This window comes from Eulemur rufifrons, chromosome 3 (genome assembly GCF_041146395.1).
Source record: "Eulemur rufifrons isolate Redbay chromosome 3, OSU_ERuf_1, whole genome shotgun sequence".
Taxonomy (NCBI): Eukaryota; Metazoa; Chordata; class Mammalia; order Primates; family Lemuridae; genus Eulemur; species Eulemur rufifrons.
The window spans coordinates 61,702,330-61,728,197 of record NC_090985.1 but is presented as its reverse complement, the minus strand read 5'-3'; the positions used below and the strand labels follow the sequence as shown (position 1 = coordinate 61,728,197).

Sequence of the window (25,868 nt, the reverse complement as noted above, 5' to 3'; positions counted from 1 at the left end):
GCCCTATGCTGTTGTCCCCAAGAATGCAGGAAACCACCCCCATTCTTTCTGCCCCTCTTTTTATACATTAGTTTGATTGCTTAACCAAACCACATCTCCTTCCATTTGTCTATCCTCTCCACCCTCACCTCATTAATCCACAATACTTCTTAGTAATGATCTCAATAGACCATCTTTGTACACTGTAACCTTTAAAGTTGTTTTCTCCATAGATGGATGTATTGTATTTGAAATATTCCTCATTTGAGAAAAACCTGCTGTGCAAATGGAGCTTTTGCAAGACAGGAAAACTAATGAGACTATAAAAACATCTATTTCCCTTTTGTTTTTAGAGATGTGTTAGTTTTTGCAGCAGTCTGGAAACTGACTTAAATATCATTAAATTGTATTGCTGCTGGTCATGTAGGCAGTCTCATGTTCTGGAGGGGAGAGGGCAGGTGTCGTTGCCAAGGTATTGAATGAACAATCATGCAAAAGAACTGCCAGCACAAAGTGCAGGCGGATCCTTTTCAGGGCTCCCCCTTCAGAACTAACAAGCACCAAAAATAGTGCCTGTGGCGATGTAGAAGGGGTCGGCAGCTCAGATACACATTTTAAAGGGAAGGAAAAAGGAGGCAATTGCAAGGATTGTGTCCCCACCCATGGAATTCACTTAAAGTGTTTTTGCACACTGGCCAAGTTTTCTGCTCATAGTGTATGGAAACCAGCCAGATCTGCAACCCTCTGCCGAGAAGCCCACACATGCCTTCTGCCAGCTACAGTACCGAGACAGCATAAGAGAAGCTGTCACGTGGCCAACCCAGAAACTGTTACAGCAAACAAAAATCTTAGCTCTATATATCCTTCAGTATGACCCTGATTAGCAAAAACTGCTGCAGGATGAGGAGACTGGCTTAAAACAGCACAATGCACTCAGGTTTTGTTTCATTCCATCTAAAGTTCAGGTATGCTTTCAAGGTCATTAATGGTATAAACATAGTTTTTGTCAATAAGAGGGAAACCTCAAACCCAGCAAATAAAATTATAAATTCCTTGATGTATGTCAGCATGTCCAGGGTATATTGCTTCAACAGAGCAAAGACAGTTTGGGAAGGAAGTGTGTGGCCCAGGGCAGGTTGGGTGTGTTTCCCCAGTTTTTATCTCCGGAAAGGCTGGGATTGAGTGTGTCACCAACCTAGCTGCTACTTGCTAGTCACAGGCCTAGGGCTGTGGTGTCTCAGCCCCCACCATACCTGCACACAACTTAAAAAGTTGTATCCAATGACATGTTCCAATTCTTGGGATTCTAGATTCAGGACTTCCAGTCTAGGCCTTCTGAAGAGCAGATGAGGCTTCCACCTGTGGTATCTCTGCCTCAGGAAAACCCTGGCTCTGGGGAGACAGGGAACAGTGGGTCTGCTCTCTCTGACCAGCAATGCCACAAAGGACCCTGATGTCCTGTGGTAGGGACGGCCTTTGGACCCAATGTGGCCTTTGTGTGATGTTCATTTTAACTAAAGGAATATACTTTATTCTCTATTTTACTTTCACAAATTTTCCTTTAGTTTTTAACTATAGGTCATATCTTTCCTGCTGTATTTCCCTTCAATAAATAATAATGGCAGCTCTAATCCTGCTTTTATCAATGTTTCCTAGTCTTTTCTGTCTTGACGACCTATTGACATCTCATATTCATTGCGCCCCAAATGGAAAATGGTCTGCCCTTTCCCCCAAATCTCCTGTTGACTCATGTGTCTCTTAGTTCCCTCCCCATCGTTCCAGCCTTCCTGACTTAAGGTCATAGGTCCTCTTCGCCTGGCCCTCTTTCTTCCCCTGTGCTTTCTACCTTTTCAAGAGGTAGGATGACGTTTACCATTTCCTGAGCCCGTCCTGTGTCCCAGACGTGCTGTAAGCACTTCATGCATGCTAACTCTTTAGCCCTGTTCCACAGGTCAGGAAGCTGAGGCTTTTAGAGGAAAGTCACACAGTAAGTGGCAGAGCCAGGACTTAAGTACAGATGGAATCAAAGTGGGTGATACAAATCTTTGAGACATCTAGAATTTCAGATTCTGTACATATAACCTCTCGCTTCTAAGGACAGTCAATTTCTAGTAATTGAGTTAATACATCCCAAGAAGGAAAGCAAGTCATGCAAAGTCAGGTGAACTTTAAAAAGTTGGAGTGGATCTTTTACTTGAGGTTTATGTTACACAAGTAAAGCTGTCGATTTCCCTGGAGAATGCTCTGCAGATAACAGCTTTTCATTGTTACAGGAATTTATTCAGGCAGGAGGAAGGTCGACTGAGTTTCCTTGTTTTTGGTTTTTTTTTTTTGTTGTTGTTGAGACAGAGTGTCACTCAGTGTCCCTGGGTAGAGGGCAGTGATGTGATTGTAGCTCTCTGCAAGCTCCAACTCCTGGGCTGTGAGTGATCCTTCTGCCTCAGCCTCCCGGGTAGCTGGGACTACAGGTGTGTGCCACAACGCCTGGCTGGATTTTTTTGTTTTGTGTACCTCTTTTTTTTTTGTCCTTTTGTTTTTCTTTTTTATTCGGTAGAGACAGGGTTTCCCTGTTGCTAAGGCTGATGTCGAACCCCTGAGCTCCAGCTATCCTCCCTCCTTGGCCTCCCAGAGAGCTAGGATTACAGGCATGAGCCACCGCACCCCTGGCCAAGGAAGATCAACTGAGACGGGCCTTTTAGAGTGGTTAATTGTTTTAAGAGAGCAATTTCCTTTTGAGGAAATTAGGCACCATTTTAAACCACTGATTTATGTTTGTTGAGAAGAGTGTGTATTCAGGTTTCAAGCTCTGGCTGGTCGGTAGAACACTGCTGTAATTTGCACTGTCTTGGAGGAATAATAGAGGATCTTAAGACCGCCCCTGCCCCAGAAAGCCTGTATCACTGTGTCTATTTTCATACCTATCAAATAGAGACAGAAGAGAGCAGTCATTTCCCATGGGAATGCAGGCTTTATTGCGCCCTGTTGAAGTTATTGTACTATATCATCTTTATCTCTGAGAGTTAACTTCTTTAAACACCTTTGAAAATCCAAGTATGACCTTGGGTATTGGGAAATGTGAACTTGTGGCTTTTTTAATAAAATTACGTAAGTAATGAACTGTGAGAAAAAGTAAAAAATAAAGCCAATAACTCTTCCTTTGGTTCTCCATTTGAAAGTGACCTCCTTCAAGAAGCCTTCGGTGACCCACTAATCTGGGTGGCATCACTGTAAATTCTCCCATAGCAACCCCAGTCAAGGCACATCTTACCCTCCGCGGTGACTGCTTTTCTTGTTTATAAACCCCCTGTGTACTGGAAACTCACAGAGTCTGTGTGTTACTTATTGTTCTGTCAGCGCCTAGCACACGTCTGGCAAATAGAAGGAACTCAAAACATATTTACTAGAATAAAAATTAAAGCCAGATGTAATCCCACCCCCAGTGATTGCAACAAAGTCTTGGTAAAGCTCAGAGTTCCACAGAGACGACTCTTCACAGAAAAGCCCACTGGAAAAAAAATTTCATTCCTATAGATCATGCCAGGAGACAAAGGAAGGGTCACTCCTCCAGCAAACCCTACCCATAGCCACAGCTGGAGCAGTTTACTGTGGGGAGTTGGAGTTGGGGAAGAATGGGCTTTTAGAAGAAAGTTGTAAAAGTGATAACAGCATGACCATAATAAAAGGCTTGATCTCTGAAGAAAGATTAAAGGACTGCTGAGATGAGAGGCTAGCTAATGTTCTGCTTAAATTTAAAATAAAAGGGAAATGGCATTCTTGGCTCCTGTTCTTGTGATCAAATCCGTTTTAGGTGAGCTTAATTCAGTAGGGCTCTGAATAAAATATTGCTAGATGTGCTTCCTAGGAGATTTCTCTTTTCCTTTTCCTGGTAAATCATTGTATTATGAAACCAATAATGACCAGTCAGAGACCCCGTGCAATCCTGAGACCATGGGTATGTGGGAGGAAATTCTCAACAGCTAACATAAGACTCAAGTACAGTGACCTGTTCACCTACTTCTTGGGCACTTCAGATTTAACTGAGATCCCTGTAAGATTGTGTGATAAGCCTTGTTGTCTTTCATCCTGCACAAGAACATCACAGCATTCCGAAAGACACTAGCAAACAAATTCCTACCAGCAGGCAATTTCTGCAGTAGCCAGCAAACTTTGAAAAGATACGGGAAAGAACAGGAACAGCTCCTCAGCTTAGCATGTTTTCCAGGTTTATCCATTTTATATTATGTACCAGTATTTCATTACTTTTTATAGCCAAATAATATTCCATTGTATGGACACAACGCATTTTACTCATCCATTTATCAGTTGTTGATCACTTGGGTTGCTCCCACCTTTAGGCAGTTGTGTGAGTTGGCCAACTTTGTTCTTTTTCAAGATCATTTTGGCTACTCTGGATCCTTTGAATTGCCACAGTAGCATTAGTTTGTCCATTTCTGCAAGGAAGCCTCTGAGATTTTGGTAGGGATTATGTTGACTCTGTACATCAATTTGGGGAGTATTGCCATCCTAACGATATTGTCTTGCAATTCACAAATATGGGATGCCTTTTCATTTGTTTGGATCTTCCTTAATTTCTTTAAACAGTGTTTTGCAGCTTTCGGAGTATAGGTTTTGCACTTCATTTGTTGAATTTATTTCTAAGTGATTTATTCTTTTTGATGTTATTGTAAGTGGAATTTTTTTTATTTCACCCCATGCTGTGCTATTACATGGGATTGTTTTCTTAATTTCACTTTCAGATTGTTGCAAGTATATGGAAATACAATTGATTTTTGTACATTGATCTTGTATTCTGAAACCTTGCTAAACTCAGGTATTAGTTCTAATAAATAGTTTTTAGTGTATTCCTTGGAATTTCTACATAGCAGATCATGTCATCTGCAAGTAGAAATATTTTTACTTTTTTCTTTCCAATCTGGATGCTTTTTATTTCATTTTCTTGCCTTGGTTAGAACTTCTAGTATAACGTTGAATAGAATTGGTGAGAGAAGACATCCTTGTCTCATTCCTGATTCTAGAGGGAAAGCTTTCAGTCTTCCACCGTTAAGTATAATGCTGGTTGTGGGTTTCTTGTAGATAATCCTGTATTAGGTTGATGAAGTTCTTTTCTATTTCTAGTTTATCGAGTGATTTTGTCTTGAAGGAGTGTTGAATTGTATCAAATGCCTTTTTTGCATCTATTGAAAAGATCGTGTGGCTTTTGTCCTTTATTTTTTTTTTGTTTATTTATTTATTTTTTTTGAGACAGTCTTGCTGTGTCACCCAGGCTAGAGTGCAGTGGTGTCATCATAGCTCACTGTGATTTCTAATTCCTGGGCTCAAGAGATCCTCCTGCCTCAGCCTCCCAAGTAGCTGGGTCTACAGGCATGCACCACCATGTTGGGATAATTTTTCTACTTTTTGTAGAGACAGGGTCTCACTCTTGCTCAGGCTGGTCTTTAACTCTTGGCCTCAAGCAATCCTCCCACCTCAGCCTCCCAAAGTGTGAGCCAGGGCTTCAGGCCTCCTTTATTTTATTGATATGGTGTATTCCATTAATTGATTTTCACAAAACGTTCTGACATACTATTCTGCCCCATGTGCAGGCTGGTACTCAAGGTAAAGCAGTGCTACTAGGTGCTCTATTGTTAGGCTTGACCAGGGATGCTGAACTCACTTGGAAATTTTGCTCTAAACAAAAGAAACTTTCAACTCTTTAAAACTTTGGCTATTGCATCCTCTTTTCAATGTCTTTCTCTTTCTTTCTTTCTTTTTTTTTTTTTTTTTTTTTTTTTTTTTTTTTGAGACAAAGTCTTGCTTTTTTGCATGGGCTGGAGTGTAGTGGTGTCATCATAGCTCACCACAACCTCAGACTCCTGGGCTCAAGCTGTCCTCCTGCCTCCTGAGTAGTTGGGACTACAGGCATGAGCCACCACACCTGGCTAATTTTTTTAATTTTTTATTTTTTGTATAGACAGGGTCTCGCTGTTACCCAAGCTGGGCTTGAACTCCTGGGCTAAGTGATCCTCCTGCCTTGGCCTCCCAAAGTGTGTGAGCTGGTCTAGAGAATCTTCCTTGTAAAATATACATTATTCACAGGTAGTATGCTTGTAGCCAGTGTTTTTTTTTTTTTGGCAGTTTCCATACTTGGGAATAGCTATGTCAATTCTTGTTTTAAATGAGTCAAGACATTTCCATTGCTGCTTCTCAGAGACTGCTCTACTGTTGAAATTGTTCACTTTAGTGCACTACATGCTATTTTTCTCCATCTTATAATTTATTTGAGACTCTCAGCAGCTCATTACTTTATTCTTTCCACTGAACCATCTGTAGTGTTTCCCCTTCTGCTGGACCCTGGTAATAACCGTGTCCCAGTTGTTTTCTTCGGCAAGAGAGAATATGGAAACATCCTGACTTCTGGTATTTTTTTTATTCTTGAATCCCCGCTTATAGAGCAATGCCAGAGTGCTGGGGGATTTTACAAAACAGATGCACATAGGCATTGCCTGAGTATCTTGCAACCTGATTTAATACCAGGCAACCAATGCAAATTTAGACTTGAGAGAAGTAACTGAGTGTTTACAAGAATGAGGCTGTTGGCTTCTAATAGCAGGCCACTTTGTGCCAATTGCTAGGTTTAGGGGTGAAAGAAGCAGCCATTCGTGTTGATGGGTGACCTTTCCATGCATGTGAAAGGAGGTCCATCCTCCACTTCAAATGTGGAAACTTTTCTTCAGGTAGGCTGTGTTTCAGCCTTGTTAATATCCAAGGAAACAAATTATATTTCTACTCATTCTTGCCTATGCTTTAAGGCTCCCTATTCTACCTTAGTTCATTCTTTAACTTTTAAAGACAAGACCTCACATTGCCCAGGCCAGACTCTAACTTCTGGGCTCAAGGGATCCTCCCTTCTCTTCTTCCCGACTAGCTGGGATTACAGGTACACGCCACCACTACACTTGATAGGTAGCCACATCGACCTAATTCCACAAAAGCTGCAAGGCTCTAAGCTTCAGGTTAATACCACAGTAACCCAGTCCCTGCCCTCGGGAGCTCATATAGTCCAAGTTCAAGATCACATAAAATCACTTGAGTCTCCTTTGAAATGATACTGTTTTCCTGAACAGATTTTCAATTTGCTACAGTTTTTCCTGATCACTTTCATCCTGTCTTGCCAAGGTGGGATGATAATGTTTATTTAGAAATCATTTCACCTGGGGCAACGGTGCCATCAGTCAGCCTGTCCTCAAGGGGATCCTTTGGACATTGAGCCAACTGCCCACGTTGATGGCATCTGGAAAGCACCATCTCACCTAGGAGGACACGCTGGGCCGGGGTGGAAGGTCGACTGCTACCTTGCAATGCTCCCCTCTCAATCCCATATTGCCAGCTCCAGCAAATGGGTAGCTGGCTGGGTAGGAAGACGTTCCTCTCCCAGATGAGACATCCTTCCCTTCTACTTGAGGGAGAGCGAGAGGGGCTCCAACAGTTTACAAGGGACTTGAACATCATTTGTCATCTAGAGGAACAGGGCAAGTGAGATGACATTGCAATTTTCCATTTCTCCTTCTGCATTTAATACAAGCTTTATTGTAGTCTAGAAGTCCACGAGCCAATCTGTCTGTCCTTTAGTTTTTTTTTTTTTTTTTTTTTTTGAGACAGAGTCTCGCTTTGTTGCCCGGGCTAGAGTGAGTACCGTGGCGTCAGCCTAGCTCACAGCAAACTCAAACTCCTGGGCATAAGCGATCCTACTGCCTCAGCCTCCCGAGTAGCTGGGACTACAGGCATGCGCCACCATGCCCGGCTAATTTTTTCTATATATATTTTAGTTGGCCAGATAATTTCTTTCTGTTTTTAGTCGAGATGGGGTCTCGCTGTTGCTCAGGCTGGTCTCGAACTCCTGACCTTGAGCGATCCACCCGCCTCGGCCTCCCAGAGTGCTAGGATTACAGGCGTGAGCCGCGTCCGGCCTCTGTCCTTTAGTTTTCCTCATTGTGTACCTTGGTCCCCTTTGTGTTTGGCGGAATCTTATTTTCATCTGCCTTCTAGGTAAGGGAGCTAGGTTTCAAATAAGAAGTATTCTAATGCAAACCAAAACAAAAAGTGCTAGTGTTTACGAGGAACAAATGGGAGGAACAAATGGATGCTTATGTCAAAAGTCTATATTTGAGCCTCTTCATGTATATGAGGCCTGGGTCAAATGAGCTCCCCCCCCCCAAATCCTTATTGTACCACAGTCCCTAGATAGAGAGCTCATCCAGAGAATAGCTACTAAGGCGTGATTAGTTTAAGCAGATATCAATCCCAACTAATTCGTGAGCTCTCAGATACTACACACTTCATTCTTGTTTGCTTACATAAGTGCCCACATGAGAGCTGGAAGTTTTTTTTTTTTTTTTTGTTGAGACAGAGTCTCACTTTGTTGCCCAGGCTAGAGTGAGTGCCGTGGCGTCAGCTTAGCTCACAGCAACCTCAGACTCCTCGGCTTAAGCGATCCTACTGCCTCAGCCTCCCGAGTAGCTGGGACTACAGGCATGCGCCACTATGCCCGGCTAATTTTTTCTATATAGATTTTTAGTTGTCCATATAATGTCTTTCTATTTTTAGTAGAGACGGGGTCTCGCTCAGGCTGGTCTCGAACTCCTGACCTTGAGCGATCCACCCGCCTCGGCCTCCCAGAGTGCTAGGATTACAGGTGTGAGCCACCGCGCCCGGCCGAGAATTGGAAGTTTTAACCCCACACTTCTGAGTAAGGCTGAGTATATAGCACATAGCAGGGCCTCTGGCAGAAAAAGCAAATTTGGTCTTTCTCCAACAGCCTTATTATCTTGCATTCACCCTAAAGGTAACCTGGAAATTAGGGCATTGTTTGTCCTGACTAAATATTTCAGGACATTGAACTTGCTTTTGCTTCATTTTTTTCTGGCAGACCTGAAGATTATCCCACAAGGTAGAACAACTCATTTGACTTGGCCCCAAGCATGCTTCATACACAGATTTCCTATTATGAAGAATTCCAGTAGGATTCCCTAGGGGGGAAAAACACCCATTTTAGTTGGCACACACCAGAGTCACTGGAATCAGTTACTAAGTCACAATTTCCTTAAAATTTGGAAGGATTTTGGGATTGCTATTGTTTTCCTGGTAAATTACTGGATCATACTGGTGTCTTGGAATAAAGAAACACATTTTAAATATAAGTTTCCATAAACTGTAACTCAACTTCCCAGGCTCCTGGGGGATTTTCACTGGCCCAGACTCAGGAAGAGTTTTCTTTTGTGGGATTCAAGATTTTAGAGACGAAACATTTCCTGCAGACTTTCCTCTGCTTTCTGATCTCCACCTGCCTCCTCCCCAAAACAACAAAGAAGCTATTTCTGATCAGTGCAGGCAGCCAAGAGTGCCCAGTGGGTGTAAGGTACAGGGTAAGGGAACAAGAGACCGTGAATCCAAGATTCTTTCTTGGCATTATGGTACCATTGAGTTGCCCAATGGCTTCAGTATGTTAACCCCTTGCTTTATGGCTGGAATTTTAATTACACCTCCTGGAGCTTTTCTGAAGAATTGATTTTTTACATGGTGTTTAATTCATATTCCGGAAACCAACTCTAACATCAAATAGGAGTGACGGTGACTTACAAGACAAAGTTTGCCCAAAGCACCAAATTGTCAGACTGTGGCACACCCAAAGGTTTTGAAACTAGGTAGTTTGGCTGCCTCTCCCTGTAGCTTGTTAAAACCTGAACTGGGTGCTTTGGTTAGTGGTTTGGGGATAGAATTTTAGAGCTTAATTAGGAGATGTCCTGGCCTGATGTAGAGCCCACTTCCCCCAGCAGCCAGGAGCAGGGGCCTGAGAGAGTGGGGTGCCAGCCACTTCCCCTGTCCCTAACCAATCTTGTCTCTGCAGCCCTCCAAGGCTCTGCGGGTACCTTTAGAGTAAGTTTCCCCCATTTCACAAAGTTGCAAATGTCTTTGCCCATAATTTCAAAAATCTTGCCTGAACTAGACTTTCACTGTTCCTTTAGGGTAGGAATCTTGTTTTCTCTCCGTCCTGGCGTCTTTACCCTCTCCCCACCCTGGGGCCTGGTCCCCAGCCAGTGGACTCTGTGAGTATGAACTCGCACTGGCAGGGCGATGGGGCACTGCCTAGACAGCTCCTGGCACTTGTCACCAATTATTCCAATTCTCACTTTTTTCATGGTCGTCGTCGTCGTCGTCGATGGATTCCCTCTGCAGATCATGACCCCAGGTTCAGGGTACAGGACTCCTGCCGTACCTCCGCTCCCCGGGAGATACCTCCCTACACTCCCACCCCGACAAAATCCTAAAGCTCTCTGTTGTTCTGAGCCCGCGGCTCCCGACGCCTGGAGGCTGATCCGCGCCTGGGCTGGGGACCATCAGAGTGGAGCCAGGTGGCAGCGGGCAGGGCGCGCGGCCAGGGCGCCCAGCTCCCGGGGCTGCCTGCAGGGTGGGGCCGCCCTCGCCGTCGCTCCCCACCCCCGCGCCTTCCCATCCCCAAAGAGGACACCCCTCCTTCCGCCCGGCCCGCTCCCCACCCCCGCGCGGCGCCGCCTCTCCCGCAGCCCGCCCTTGCCTAGAGCCTCCCAGGCAGCCAGCGAGCAAGGGGAGCGCTCTGGGATGGGACTTGGAGCAGGCGGCGGAGGAGGAGACAGCGGCAGCGGCGCGGGCTTCTTCCTCGGCTCCCACGAGCGATCCTCGAGGACAGCCGCGGCCCCGGGCGAGGGGAGGAGGCCAGAGAGGAACACCCGGGCGGCCGCGCCCCTGTCTCGCTTCCCGGGCGCCGTCGGCGGCGGCTGCAGGTGAGCGCGGCGCGCTTTCCCCGGGGGTCTGCGCGGCCCGGCGGCCCCGAGGTGCAGACAGACAGACAGACAGACAGACCGAGCCTGGGCTGGCTGACGCACGCGGGCTATGCCCCCGCAGCCCGGCCACCGCAGCTCCGCGTGGCCCCGAGCTCCCGTGGCTTCCCACCCCGCGGAGGAGAGCGGGAGCGGGAGGGCGCACTGCCCGGACCCCGCGGCTGGGCGAAGTCCCGCCGCCCCCGGCCGGCGAGCAGGGCGCGCTCCCTGCGCGGGACGCACTGCGCGGCAGCGGCCCCGGAGTGCCCCGTGGGGGCGCTGTGCCCGCGGCTGGGACACCCAGACCCGGTCTGCACGGACCGGGAAAAGGGGAGACTTGTTGAGCGGATATGCAGAGTGATTCCTATTGAACTGGCAGCCGTTGAGTCCTATTTCCCCGCCTTCGGAGCCTGGTATTTTAATGCCAGTGTCATCTGAATTTTGTTCTTGGTTCGCCGCGGCAGCTAGAGCTCCAGCTTCTCTATATTATAGAAGAGGGAGAGGGGAGAGCGTTTTGCAGTAGTTGCTAGAAACCCCGAGGACACTTTGGGGAGAAGATGGAAAAATGGGGACTGTTCTAGTAGGGTCTCCAGGACTGGGCGCACAGAAAGGCACTTTCCGGCCGGGCGCGGTGGCTCACGCCTGTAATCCTAGCACTCTGGGAGGCCGAGGTGGGCGGATCGTTTGAGCTCAGGAGTTCGAGACCAGCCTGAGCAAGAGCGAGACCCCATCTCTACTAAAAATAGAAAGAAATTATATGGACAGCTAAAAATATATATAGAAAAAATTAGCCGGGCATGGTGGCGCATGCCTGTAGTCCCAGCTACTCGGGAGGCTGAGACAGGAGGATCACTTGAGCTCAGGAGTTTGAGGTTGCTGTGAGCTAGGCTGACGTCACGGCACTCACTCTAGCCTGGGCAACAGAGTGAGACTCTGTCTCAAAAAAAAAAAAAAAAAAAAGAAAGGCACTTTCCTCAGGGACACCCACTCCCACCCTGAACAAACCCAACTGACCAAGTTCCAAGCTGTCATAAATCAGGAAACCACAACGCATCTCCCTCGAGTGCATTTACAGTCGGCCTTTGAGGAATGGGGCAGTCAGGGGTAGTCAAGAGGCTGCAGGGGTCCGCGGTCAAGAGCAGAGACTCTGGGGTCAGCTTGTCGGGGTCTAAAGACCAGCTATGAAGCTTACAGGCTTGATAACTTGGAGGTACCCAGCTACACCATGCCTCAGTTTCCTCATCTGTCTAATGGGCATGGTAATACCCACAGGGCTGGGAGGATTAAATGAGTTGTGACAAGTAAAGGCCTTAGAATATTTCTTTTTCTTTTCCTGAGAAAGCCTCAAACTCATCTATCCTTAGAACATTTCTAGGAGCATCCTAAGGTTATGTGGTGAGCTCCACCACCTGTCTTTCCAGAAAAAGCAAGGACTGGTATGAGCAGTGAATTCACCTCTTCCCCAATTCAGAGAGAGAGAGGCTCTCCATGGACATGTGAGGGTGGCAGATAATCCACATGTATTTAACGAGAGTCTTCCATGCACGAGTCTACTCCTGCACAGTCCTCCCGGCCTGCTTTCAAAGGGACAGCCTCACAAAACCATGTCAAGATACTGAGGTGGGTTTATGGTCTGGAAGTTTCCTCTCGGCCCCTGAAGCTTGGTTCCTTAGAATCCTCTGTTGAGAATGCAGATACCTACGTGTCAGTTTCCTCTCTGTCCACACTTGTAACTTTTATTTCTTTCAATAGAATTCAGTTTCAGGTCTTCAAGTTATCAGGCCCCCTTTTTTACAAATCAGGGCTCCAAGTTCCTTGTTCCCAGAGTTCAGACCCGGACAAACTGGAAGCACCGAGGCCTGAACTCACTTGCTAGAGGTGTCACATCTGAAATACCCCTGGACAGTTGTCATGCCCTATGCTGTTGTCAGCCAGCACCATATGTCTTTGTTCAGCAAAAGGTAGTCGAAATGAGGCCCAAGATTTAAAGAAAAAGGTGATGCTGGGTGCGGAGGGTCACGCCTGTAATCCCAGTGCTTTGGGAGGCTGAGGCAGGAGGATTACTTGAGGATAGGAGTTTGGGACCAACCTGGGCAGCTTAGCAAGACCCCATCTCTACAATTAAAAAAAAAAAAAAAAGAAAGAAAAGGAAAGGAAAGAGATATTGCTCCTTGAAATAAGAGAGCCATTGGGGGTTCCAGAACAAAAATTCCAGTTTGCCTAGAAACAGTTCTGGCTGGTACCTAAGAGAAAGCAAGGGGTGTGGTGGGGGGTGGGAAAGGGGAAAGAGGGGGAGAGACAGGCTCAGGTCTCAGGAAAAGCAGGCAGAAGCGGGTGTGTGTGGGTGTAACACTGGCCTGAGCAAGGTGTTGGGGCAGGAGGCTGGACAGGCAGCGAGAGAGGATATGCGAAGACTCAGTGGTGAATGGCTGAGGTTTAAGACCAGCAAGTCAGCAGAGAGTCTCTAGGGCCTTCTCTTGGATTTGCTGCCCTCTGGTCTGTAGCACATGCAAGGGAGTCCTTTCCTGGGCTTCCCTGTCTTCTGGGGAAGCTAAGGAGGACGCATGCCTCTGCTTACAGTACAGTGGGGCTAACTCAGAGTGTCGGGGAAGAGGGAACTCAAAGTGCCAAGGAGAGGGGAGCGTACTGGTGCTGTAGCTATTGCGTGGTTCCAGGGAGGGCCTTCCAAGGGCCCAGTTGCCACTTGGAGCTTTAGCCTGTGAGGTCATCCTTGAACCCTGCCATGTGTCTCGGCAGACAGCCACCACTGCCTGAAGTGGGCTCAGATGGAGCAGCAGGGCTGGGCTGAATTCCAGAAGCCTTGGCTGTTGTTGGTAATTGGTGGTAATGACTATGACAGTGACTTTGACAGTGATGAGAGGGAGTACAACAGGAAGGTGCAGTGTGCTTTGAGGGTACAACCCAAAGCACACTGATCTTGGCTCTGGAAAGACCTGGGTTCCCATCCTAGCCCCTCATAACTGTAAATAGTTTGAAAAGTTACTTAGACTCTCTGTGCCTCAGTTTCCTCATCTATAAATGGGGAACTAGGATTGTTGGGAGAATTAAATTAATTAATACACGTTCAGTACAATGCTGGCTCAGAGTTAATGCTCATTATTTATTAGCTATACTTACTTTTATTATCTGAGCCTTGGTTGTATAATCCATCAAATGGCTGTGATATTAGGTCATAGGATGTTGTGAGGGTTAAATGAAGTGATTGATGTGAATTTATCCAACACATTGGGAAGGATGTAGTAAGTACTCAAAGTGAGTTGACTGCAACTGAAATTTTCACAAAATATCTGCACATAAAAATAAGTGGCTGAGCAGGTGAACCCACTAACATTTCTGGAAAGTTCTTCTAAGAGTGTTGTCGGAAGAACTTCCGTCTCCTTATGGAAAGTGTGGCTCACTGCTGATTGGAATACCCTGCTGCTATTTTAGCTTATTGTATTAGTTTCCTATTGCTGCTATAATAAATTTCACAAATGTAGTGGCTTAAAACAATACAAAGGTGTTATCTTGCTGTTCTGGAGGTCAGAAGTCTGAAATGGGCTTGGTGGGACGAGCATTGAGGTGGCAGCAGGGCTGCGTGCCTTCTGCAGGCGCTAGGGAAAATCCGTTGCGTTGTGTTTTCTGACTTCTAAGAGCTGCTTGCATTTCGTGGCTCCTGGTCCCTTCTTCCGTCTTCAAAGCCAGTGACATAGCATCTTCCAACCCCCTCCCTACTCTGACTCTCCCATCTCCCTCCTACAAAACCCTTGTGATTGCATTGGGCCCACCAGGTTTATTTCCACTTATCAAGATCCTGAACTTAATCACATCTGCAGACTCCGTTTTGCCATGTAAGGTAACAGAGTCACTGATTCTGGGGATTTGGCAAAGACGTCTTTGAGGGGCATTATTCTGCCTGCCACAGATGATTTTGGAGAAACTGATCTAAACCAAAGGGTTTTAACTCACGACTGTGTAGGCCCTCTCCCTGCGCCTTCCCAATTAGGGGAGTTTGTTTTCACTTGTCTTAAAGATGACAAGTTCAAGAGCAGAGAGGTCAAGGCCATGGGCCAAATCTCCCCTTGTCAGCCTGGGACTTCTGTAGACAGTTCAGAAGTTGCCGCTACTTCCTGTCCTTTCTGGGCTCTCTCCCTTTCCTTGACTAACCCTTTTGACCCAGCCCCTCAGCACCGTCTCCATTTCCCCATCAACGTCATTTGCTGACTTTTCTAGCTCAGAATTTTCTAGCTGCTTCTTCTCTTCCATTTATAGTGAAATACAAGGACTATCCCCATCCCCAGAGCCAGGTCTCTGCTAAGAAAATCACCACGACATGGTGTTTGACCTCCCTGAGATTCCCAGACAGTGTCTGTGTGAGTTTCATATTGCTGCTGTAACAAATTACTGCAAACGCCGTGGCTTAAAACAACACAAATTTATTATCTTACAATTCTGGAGGTTAGAATTCTGAAACGGTTCTCACTGGGCTAAAATCAAGATGCTGGCAGGGCTGGAGCCTTCTGGAGGCTCTTGGGGGGAGTGCACATGCTTGCTTTTTCCAGCTTGCAGAGGCTGCCGCATGTTGCTTGGCTTGTTGCCTCCTCCCATCTTCAAAGCCAGCAACATCAGGCTGTGTCCTCACACTGCCACCTCTCTGGTTCTCTCTTCTGCCTGCCTCTTCTACCTTTAAGGACCCTTGTGATTACACTGGGCTCACCTAGGTAATCTGGGCTAATCTCTCTGTCTTTAAGGTCCATCTGATTAGCAACCTTAATTTCCTTTGCCTTGTAACATAACATATTCACAGGTTCTGGGGGTTAGGATGCGGACATTGTGGGAGGGCCATTATTCTGCCAACCACAGGGCCTGAGAACAAGTTCCAAATTATGACCAGCTGTGCAGCATCATTCTTATTAACTATCCCTGTCCAGAATGTACACAGTGGCCCATTCAAAAGAGAACACCTGTTAAACTTTCCAAAATTCCTGCCGCAACTCTGATCTTTCTTTTAATCCCCCTGTCAGTGGCAGGATGTGAGGGCAATGGAGCCTGGAGCAGTACTGCATATGTTATTTGTTCAGTCGATTTTTTATCAAAGGAAAGGTGCACAAGCCGTAAGAGAATGGCTCAAGGGAGTTTTACAAAGTGAACAGTCTCATGTAACTGCCTCCCAGATCTGCACCCCAAAACTTCCCTTTGGCCCCAAATTGATTATCACCTCCCCTAAAAGTAACTATTATTCTAACTTCTATCACCACAGTTTTGCCTGTTTTAAAAATTTTATTTTATTTTACTTATTTTTATTTTTTTTTACGTTCCAGAGAGGAAAGGGTCAGTCTCCACTAGTGGAGAAAGACCTAAATTTTATTTTTTTAATTGACAAATAATAATTGTGCATATTCGTGGAGTACATAGTGATGTTTTGATACATATAATGTATGGTGGTCAGATTAGGGTAATTAGGATCATCTGAAACATTTATCATTTGTGTTGGGAACATTCAATATCCTCCTTCTAGCTATTTGGAACTGTGTAATATATTATTGTTAAATTTTGTCATCCACAGTGTTATAGAGCACTGGAACTTGTTCCTCCTATCTAGCTGTAACTTTGTAACCTTTTACAAATTTCTACCTACCCTCCCTCCCCCTACCTTTCCCAGCTTTTAGTATCCTCTGTCCTACTTTTTACTTCTATGAGATCGATTTTTTTTAGCTTCAACATATGAATGAGAACTTATGGTGTTTAGCTTTCTGTTCCTGGCTTATTTCATTTAACATGATGTACCCCAGTTCCATCCATGTTGCTGAGAATGACAGGATTTCATTCTTTTTGGCCAAATAGTATTCCATGGTGTATATATACCACATTTTCTTTATACATTCATCTCCAATCTTGAGTTTTGCCTGTTTTTTTAACCCAAACTTTTTATTGAAGTAGACATACAGAAAAGTACACAAACGAAGGATGTCGCTGGGTTAATTTTCATGACATGAACACGTGTGTAACCAGCATTTCGATTAATAAACAGGACATTGCCAACACCCAGAATCCCCCCATACCCTTGCTGTGCACTAACACCCAAATGTAACCACAAACTGTGATTTCTATGATTGTAGATTAGTTTTGCTCATTTTAGACTTCTTTTGTTCAATATTATTATGTTTGTAAGTTTACCATGTTATTGTGTGAAGCAGTCATTCATTCTTTTTTATTGCTATATAATATCCCATTGCATGATGACATCACACTTTATACTATTGTTAAGGGCCATTTAGGTTGTTACCATTCTCTCTTAATTTTGTAAGGGAGTGGCTACCTACCCATATCTCAGTTGTCATAAACTCAGTTCATCCTGCAGAAATTAAGAGACGTTGTGTGGAGTTACCTGGCTGGAATGCGGGGTTAATGATGAAGAGTGTGTGTGTGTATGTGTCTGTACGCATGCATGTGTGTGTTTTGCCAGGGTTGAGGTTAACATGGTAACACAGGGCTGGATTATGGGGCTTTGAATGCCAAGTTAAGCAGTCTAGATTCCTTTTTTTGAGACAGAGTCTCACTCTGTTGCCTGGGCTAGAGTGCCTTGGCATCAGCCTAGCTCACAGCAACCTCAAACTCCTGGGCTCAAGCAATTCTCCTGCCTCAGCCTCCCGAGTACCTGGTACTACAGGCATGTGCCACCATGCCTGGCTAATTTTTTCTATATATATTTTTAGCTGTCCATATAATTTCTTTCTATTTTTAGTAGAGATGGTGTCTCGCTCTTGCTCAGGCTGGTCTCGAACTTCTGAGCTCAAACAATCCGCCCGCCTCGGCTTCCCAGAGTGCTAGGATTATAGGCGTGAGCCACTGTGCCCAGCCAGCAGTCTAGATTTGATTCTACTGGTATGTAGGAGCCCCTGACAGTTTTTTGAGTAGGATCATAGTAAGCATGATACTGTGTTGGGAAGGTTGAATGTAGTGCTGGTCCCAGATGGGTTCAATAGGAGAGACTTAGAAACAGTCTATTAATTAGGATTAAGTTCAGCTACAAGTTACAGAAAAAATGAAATGACAGTGGCTTAAAGAAGGAAATTTATTCCCAGGCTTCTCTGCCTCATTGCTTGTAGCATGCTTGGCTTCCATTTCCATGCTGCTTCATCCTGCATCCAGATGACTGCTGAGTTTCCAGCCAGGATGTCCTCATTCCAGGCATTAGGAAGGAAAACATAAGGAAGACCCCCCTCCCGGCCTTTTAAGTTTTTAAGGACACTTTTCCAGAAAATGTACACACCACGTCTCCTTCCATCGTGCTGGCCAGCACTTAGTCACCTGGCAGGGAAGAAGGAGCGCTGGGACTCGTGGGCTGGTTCCAGCCCATCATGTGTCCCGTTGCAAAGTGGCGTTCTGTTACAAAAGAAGGACAAGGACGGCATTGGGGGACAGCTAGCAATCTCTGACAAGGACTTTTCAGTCTCTGATGTGAATAAGGGCCAGGGCTAGGGCTGTGAGTGCGGTAGGAAGGGCAAGGGACATAGGGGACATCACAGGCAAAAACCAGACAGGACTTGTGCCTGATTGGATGGGAGGGAGAAAAGATATGGGAGGAATGACCGTATGCACCAAAATATGAGGTGAGGGGTTTACCCCAAAAGCCAGTTTGCTTCAGTTAATCTTTTATTGATCAATTAGAGATCAATGTGTTTATTCACATTTATTAATTTTATAATAATTTATTTATAAAGTTCAGCACCCAGCACATGGGGGATACAGAGATGACAAAGTGTAGCCCCCAAGGAGTAGCTTATAGTCCAGGCAGGGAGAGGCCATGGTAACGCGAAAAAGAAACCATGTGCTAGAGCAGGCTACAAACCCATTGTCAGGGGTGTGTAGAAAAGTCAGTCCTCGTTGGGAAAATTGGAGAACATTTTACAGTGTGGGTGACATATGAGCTGAGCCTTGAAGCCCGAATGAATGCCATTTTGATTAATGTAGAATGTAGACATTCCATTCCAAGGGACCGGCATGGATGAAGGCACCTAGCTAGGACAGGAATCTGAGTTCTTCAGGCCCCAGCGGGGAGTCTGGGGTGGATGCGGGGACCGCCGAGGCTAGAGAGTTGGGCAGTGGTCAGTCATGGAGGGCCTTGAATGTTCACGTGCAGCGAGGCCATAGACAGCTTCCAAACAGAGGAGGGACAGGGCCATTAGGTGAAGGACCCAAGGCAGGGAGGGCAGTTCCGAGGCTCCTGGAAGAGTCTGGGTGAGAAAAGGTGAGAAGAGAAGCTTGGCTGCCGCGGTGGGAACAGTCAGGAGGGCCGGCCGGACGGGGGAGCCATGCAGAGGCGGGAAAGCCAGAGTGTGTCCACTCACGACTGTGACGGCTCTGCAGAGGACACGTGGAGCTGGCTCCTGGTCCCTGGTCTGGGTGGCTGAGCAGATGGGGTTGCCTTGACTGTGAAAGGACTTGAGTGGGAAAAGATGACTTCGTGTCTGGGCAGGCTGAGCTGGCAGGCAGGCCTTCGTCACTGGGTGGAAGTTGCAAACGGCAACGTCAGGTCAACATGAAGGAGAACCAAGGTCTGACATTTAGAGCCACCTGAACGCCATGCAGCCCTGAGTCCTGGCGGAGGTTGGCTTCCCACTCGCCGGGGGTTCCAGCATTAGGTGGGAAGCAGATGGTGAGGCCTCTGAGGTTTGTGCAGCTCCCGGTCTCGTGCACTTGCCGGTGAATGTGTAGCGCGGCCGATGTGCATACCGGCCGTGCTGACAGAGGGCCTTAGCGGGACAAGGCTGTTGAGCCTGATGTCTAAGAACTCACAAATTAGGGAAATCTCTTTTTCAAAAAGTAGGCTGACTGCCTGAGAGGTGGCAAGGTAGAATCTTGGCTTTGTCAGTTCACCAGCGCTCAAGTCTTAGTGTCTGTCTGTCTGTAAACGTAGTGTTCCGCCCATAAAATTAGGAACTGCTCCAGCTCACGGCATGATTGTGGGGATCATGTGAGATGATAATGTGCAAAATGCCCAGTTCACTGCCTGGCCCATCGCTGGCACTTAATCAACATCAGTGCCCTACCCCTTTCTCTTCTTGTGTGGAGGTGGAGCAGGTTGCTGCCACCTTCTCCTTCGGGATAGCAGGGCCTGACAGGCCTATGGTCTTGGTTAGGTTGAGAAACACTGCTTCCAGGCCATGCCTCTTATTTTACTGCTAATTAAGCCCAAAGAGTTAAGTCACCTAGGTGAGGTCACACCAGTGTGGACAGCCAGGCTTCTTGTCTCAAGGCCCACAGCGCACAGTGTGGGCTTTGGAGGGATTCTACTCGCCTGTGGGTTTTCTTGCAGCAGTGATGCTTAAAGAACTGTAGCTAAGACAGAACAGTCTCCCTCTCTCTCTTCCCCCACCCCCTTGGTAAAGTTCAATGAAAAGACTCATTGTCCCATGGAGAGGAGAAAAATTGCTAAAACAAAAGTCAAAGCCGTTGTATTATTTTAAAATATTCTTTCCATGTTCCCGAATGCTTTGTGGAATCTGCTCGGATTGAATTAACCTCTATTTCTCAGCACAACAATTCTTCTCATCTGCCCATATGTGAAAGGAACTGTTCTCAAACGTCTTTCCATTTTCCAGTTAGAAATGGATCCTGTTCTTCAAATGCCAACAGCTGTAAATGCCAAATCGAGACACAACCATTGAGATGGGTGCATGCTCTGACTTATTTTTTTTTGTTCCACTGCCATTGCATTTTGTAAAAAAATCTGTCTTGCCTGATATTAATATTGCCATACTGGTTTTATGTTGCTGTCTAAATAGTATCCTTTTCCTCATTCTTTTACTTTTTTTAAAATAGCTTTTTAAAAGTTTAACTTACAGATCATAAAATTCATCAATTTTAAGTGTACAATCTGATGTGTTTTGGCAAATGTATAGATCTGTCATAATCATGATGTGAACATTTCCGTCACCTCCCAATTTTCCCTCATGCCCCTTTATAGCCGATCCCCTATCACACACCCAGCCCCTGGAACCACTGGGCTGCTTTCAGTCATATAATTTTTCCCTTTATTGAATGTCATATAAATGGAGTCATTCAGTATGTCATCTTTTTGTAACATAACTGGCTGCTTTCTCTCAGCATAATTATCTTGAGATTCATTCAGTAGATCCTTTCTTTAATTGTTGAGTAGTATTCCATTGTACAGATCCATGATTTATTTATCTGTTCATCAGTTGATGGACATTTGGGTTGTTTTTAGTTTTTAGCTTTTAGAAATAAAGCTTCTGTGAGCATTTGAGTACAAGTCTTTGTGTGGATGTGTTTTCCTATCTTTTGGGTAAATACCTGGGATCATGTGGTTGCTGGTAGGAGGATGAAACATCTGGTTTGCCTGGGACTGAAGGGTTTCCAGGATGTGAGACTTGCAGTGCAAAAACATGGGTAGTTCTGGGCAAACGGGGACAGTTGGTCACCCTGTGCTGTGCTGTTTGGCAAGTGTATGTTTGACTTTGTGAGAAACCGCCAAATTGTTTTCCAAAGTGACCACACCATTTTGTATTCTTGTCAGCAACATATGAAGGTTCCAGTTTCTTCACCTCCTCGCCAACACTTGATTATATCAGTGTTTTTAATTTTATCTATTCTAGTGGATTTGTCGTGGGACCTCATTGTGGTTTTAATCTGTATTTTGCTAATGACTAAGAATGTTGAATGCCTTTTCGTGTTTATTTGTCATCAAAATATCTTTGGTGATATGACTGTTCAAATCTTTTGCATGTTTTTAAGTGGGTTGTTTGTCTTCTTACTGAGTTATGGTCTGAATATAAGTAATTTATCAGATTTTTTAAAATTTTGAAGTATTAAGGGGGTATAAATGTTTTTGGTTACATGGATCACTTTTGTAATGCTTGAGTCATGGCTATAAATGTGCCCATCACCCAAATAGTGTTCATTGTACACTTTATGTGGGTTTTTGCCCCTCCCTTCCTAGCCTCTCCCCTCTGAGGTATATGTTTTGCAAATATTTTCTACCAGCATGTGGCCTGCTATGCCATTGCATTTTGAAAAAAGAAAGGTTTAAATACTTCCAGATACTAATGTGTATTTAAAAATTATGAATTTGTGTGTCATTGTTTTATTATAATAATATTCATAGGTAAGCATAAAAGTTAATTTCGTGCACATTAAATGGCTTTGTTTGATAAAATTAACAATGCATACTTTCTATTGATTGGTTTGAGTGCAGAACGATAACAATAATAACAACAGGCCGGGCGCGGTGGCTCACGCCTGTAATCCTAGCACTCTGGGAGGCCGAGGCGGGTGGATCGCTCAAGGTCAGGAGTTCGAGACCAGCCTGAGCAAGAGTGAGACCCCGTCTCTACTAAAAATAGAAAGAAATTATATGGACAACTAAAAATATATATATAGAAAAATTAGCCGGGCATAGTGGCGCATGCCTGTAGTCCCAGCTACTCGGGAGGCTGAGACAGGAGGATCGCTTGAGCCCAGGAGTTTGAGGTTGCTGTGAGCTAGGCTGACACCACGGCACTCACTCTAGCCAGGGCAACAAAGTGAGACTCTGTCTCAAAAAAAAAAAAAAAAATAATAATAATAACAACAAATAGCTAATGTTTATTCAGTACTTTCTATGTGCCAGGCTGTGTTTTAAGTGGTTTATATATGTACATATATGAACTAATTTAATCCATACAACAACTGAGTCTACTGTTATCTCCAACTTCAAGATAAGGAAACTGAGGCCAAGAGAGGATAAGTAACCTCCTCAGGGTCAGACAGCGAGAAGTATTTAGTTTTGTTTATTTTCTGCCCTTCCCCTATTCTCAGTGCCTTTGGTTAGCAATGGTGGCTTGAAAACACAAACACTTCTTGAAATCCACAGTAAACACAAACCACATGCAATGGTGTTCATTTTCTTTAGAAATGTTAATCATTGACTACATCATATTCTAAATGTTTGATTTAAGTGCAAATGTGTCAGGGTGGAAGTGGGCCTTGAGAGCGTGTTGTATACGTTTGGAAATAAATGAACGTGGACTTTGTGTCTGCTCAGTTAGAAGGCAGGGGAATAGCAATAAAATAATAAATCACAAAGAAATGATGTAACAAACATAGTGTCATATAAAATAAGGTGATAAATAGCAAAAGAGCTCAAAAGTAAATAGTAGGTTTAAGATTAGAGAAAAGGGCAAGATGTTCTAAGTTTTCTTCCTTTTCTCAAAAGGAATCTCTGAGTTAAAGCTATGAAAAGGGACCAGTTCAATTAGTAAAGAGTTTAAATAGTTTAAAAAGGGAGTGAGGGGAGCGGTTCTCTGTAACGAGAGAGTGGGTTCTGGAACTTCACCCCTCCTAAGCCACGTAACCTTGGCCAAGGTACTTAACTTCTCGGAGTTACTGTAAGAATTAAATCACTTCACACATTTAAAGCACTTGGCCCAGTGCCTGGCTTGTAGTAAGTGCTAAATAAACAGTCACTATTTTTAATATAATTTTAATACATAGTAAAAAGTGAACTAGCTCAATACAGCAAGTGTGAAAAACTGTGGACTTTGAAGGTTGACGGGCCCAGGTTCATTTCCAGGTCAATTCCTGAGAGCAATTTGCTGAACAAACAGTTCACTAAATTATTGAGCATTTTTTTAAGTTTTGGGAAATGGTTGCCTCCCTGTGCCTGCCCCTGACAGTGAAACAGCTACGGCCTTTCGTGAATTCACTTCTGGGGATTTGACTTTCAGCTAATTGAGTTTTCTGCTAATCAATGCATGGAAAATTGGCCTGCTCACCCTGGGTTTGAATCCTGGCTCAGACTGTTGGTTACTGTGTGTGACCTTGGGCAAGCCACTGAACCTTCCTGAGCCTTATGGGAATACGGGAATAATATTAGGTAATTGAATGAGTTAATATATGTAAAGCATTTGAATAGTGCCTGGCACATGGACTCAGTCTAGTATCAGAGTCCAAGTCCTTAACCACTGTGCCAACTCCCTCTTAATAAATGTATGTGGGAGACAGGGAGACTGGGAGGCTGGAAGGCTGGAAAGGGAAGCTGGGAGGTTGAGAGGCTGGGAAGGGAGGCTGGGAGGATAGGAGGCTGGCTGTATGATACTACTTATGTCAACTACACATGAATTTCTTGGGAAATTTATATATATTAATTTGTGCCATCTGCTATTATTGGACTGAAGGAATATTGTTTCTTGGAATTCTCAAATACAGTTTTTCCTTGTTCAAATCTAAGATACAGAATGTGACTGTGAATGATTGGTAATACACTTAACTGATAAGAAACTTGAGGATAGATTTTTCTCCTCAAGTTTTCCATTCAATCTTATAGCGACCAAAGTGATGAAAAATTCCAACTATGCACTCCCTGCTCGGAGTATCCAAGAAGAACCTACCAACAGGGGCTACTTAAGCTCTTAAGGGCCAAACACACAAATGGCATTTTAAGTACAAGTGGCGTGTTTGAAACCTGAAAAGGTGGGGCGGTGGGTCTGTGGCACCTGGAGTTCAGGAGACCCAGAAATCTCACCCTGTTCCCTTCTCTTGTTGTTTGTCACAGCCGCGCCCCTCTTCCTCGTCTTGAAAATGGAAAAGATGCTTGCGGGCTGCCTTCTGCTGATCCTCGGACAGGCCGTCGTCCTCCCCGTGGAGGCCAGGCAGCGGCCACACATGAGGGCCACCTCCAGGGGCAGACAGGCTCGGACCCACCCCCAGACGGCCCTCCTGGGTGAGTGAGGGGCCCCACCTGCAGAAGCAGGCGGGTGGGGAGCTTGGGGGGTCCAGGCTAGGGGACTGGTGTCCCCTGGGGAAGCGCTCCTGTCCCTGGGTCCTGTGTTGGCCGTGCTGGGCCGGGTCTCACTGGGCATGAGCGCATCTGGAGTGGAGGATGTGGCTGTACACAGGCTTTCAAAATAAAACCAAACGTTTTCTATTTTGAAGCCTTCAGTTTAATCTGAGGCTCATGACTTTTCTCCAGTATTCAGGGCAAGATTTTTCATCTGAAAATATCCTTATTGGATTTATCTGGACAAAGGTGTTATGAAAAATTTTTTTATTGGATTTGGCCAGTTAGATCTGTTACTGATGCCTCCCCACATGGCAGCGGGGAAGAAGGGCATGCACAGAGGAGAGGTGGGACCTTATGAGCTGAATCAAGATATCGAGAATGGAATATGCCAGGGGTCTATGAGTCTGGTCCGGCCCGGTCTTTCAAAAAAAATTCTTGCAGAGAGAAAGGAAATGTCATGAGACCACACAGAACATAGATGAATCAGCTGGTTCTAAACCAGGGCTCTGGTAAGCACAGCATGTGGAGGTCCTGGGATGCTTGGCCATTGGAAAGAGAATGGGTTATGGCATAGACCTGAGTTCAAGTCCTGCCTCTGCTGCTTACCAGATGTGTGTACGTAGGCAATGTCACCTGTGAGATTCAGTTTCCTCATTTATAAAATAGGAATGTTAATGCCAACATTGGAACATTTTCGTGAGGAGTAAATGAGGTAATGTAGGTAAATTGTAGGTATGCGGTGGGCGAAAACTTTATCACGACTATCATTCCACAAAGTTCTCTGAAACGGTATTTTACATTTATATCCTATTGGCCAGTTGTTAGAATCCAACCCTCTGTGAAGGCTACTGAGAGAACTACGCAGGACCGGGTGGCCTCAGCCTTGCAGTTACGGTCAGGGGCCAAAGAGCCCTGTTCAGAGAGGTCAGAGTCTTTACTGACGTTGACTGAGCAACGACCCCAGCAATACTGCGTCTTCCATGTCCGCGGTCTCCTGAGACTCCCTGTTTCCATGATGGCATAAACATGTGAAAAGGACTGGGAGATGTTTAGTATGTTAATTAAAAGGTTTTTAAAAACAAGTTTCAAGTTGATAAACATACCTGTGTATATAACTGAAAATGTCTGATTTCTAGATCATCAGCGGTGATCGCACAGTTGGGTTTCTGATAGGGCTGGTCTCTGGATGAACCACCACACACTTACCTGGAAAAGCACCCTTCTTCTCTGGGCTCCACATCTCTCTCTCTCTC

General features: G+C 45.2%; 1 protein-coding gene across 3 annotated transcripts in view; it reads left to right on the top strand.

Annotated features, from left to right (window-relative positions):
* Nucleotides 1-10,572: 10,572 nt before the first annotated feature.
* Nucleotides 10,573-25,868, top strand: part of MATN2 (matrilin 2) — a 135,658-nt gene continuing 120,362 nt past the window's right edge. For all 3 annotated transcript variants that reach the window (XM_069465465.1, XM_069465464.1, XM_069465463.1), the window contains exons 1-2: nt 10,573-10,796; nt 24,388-24,555. In XM_069465465.1, the coding sequence (XP_069321566.1) occupies nt 24,414-24,555 (142 nt within the window). In that variant the 5' untranslated portion in view covers nt 10,573-10,796; nt 24,388-24,413. The remainder of the gene's footprint in view (nt 10,797-24,387; nt 24,556-25,868) is intronic.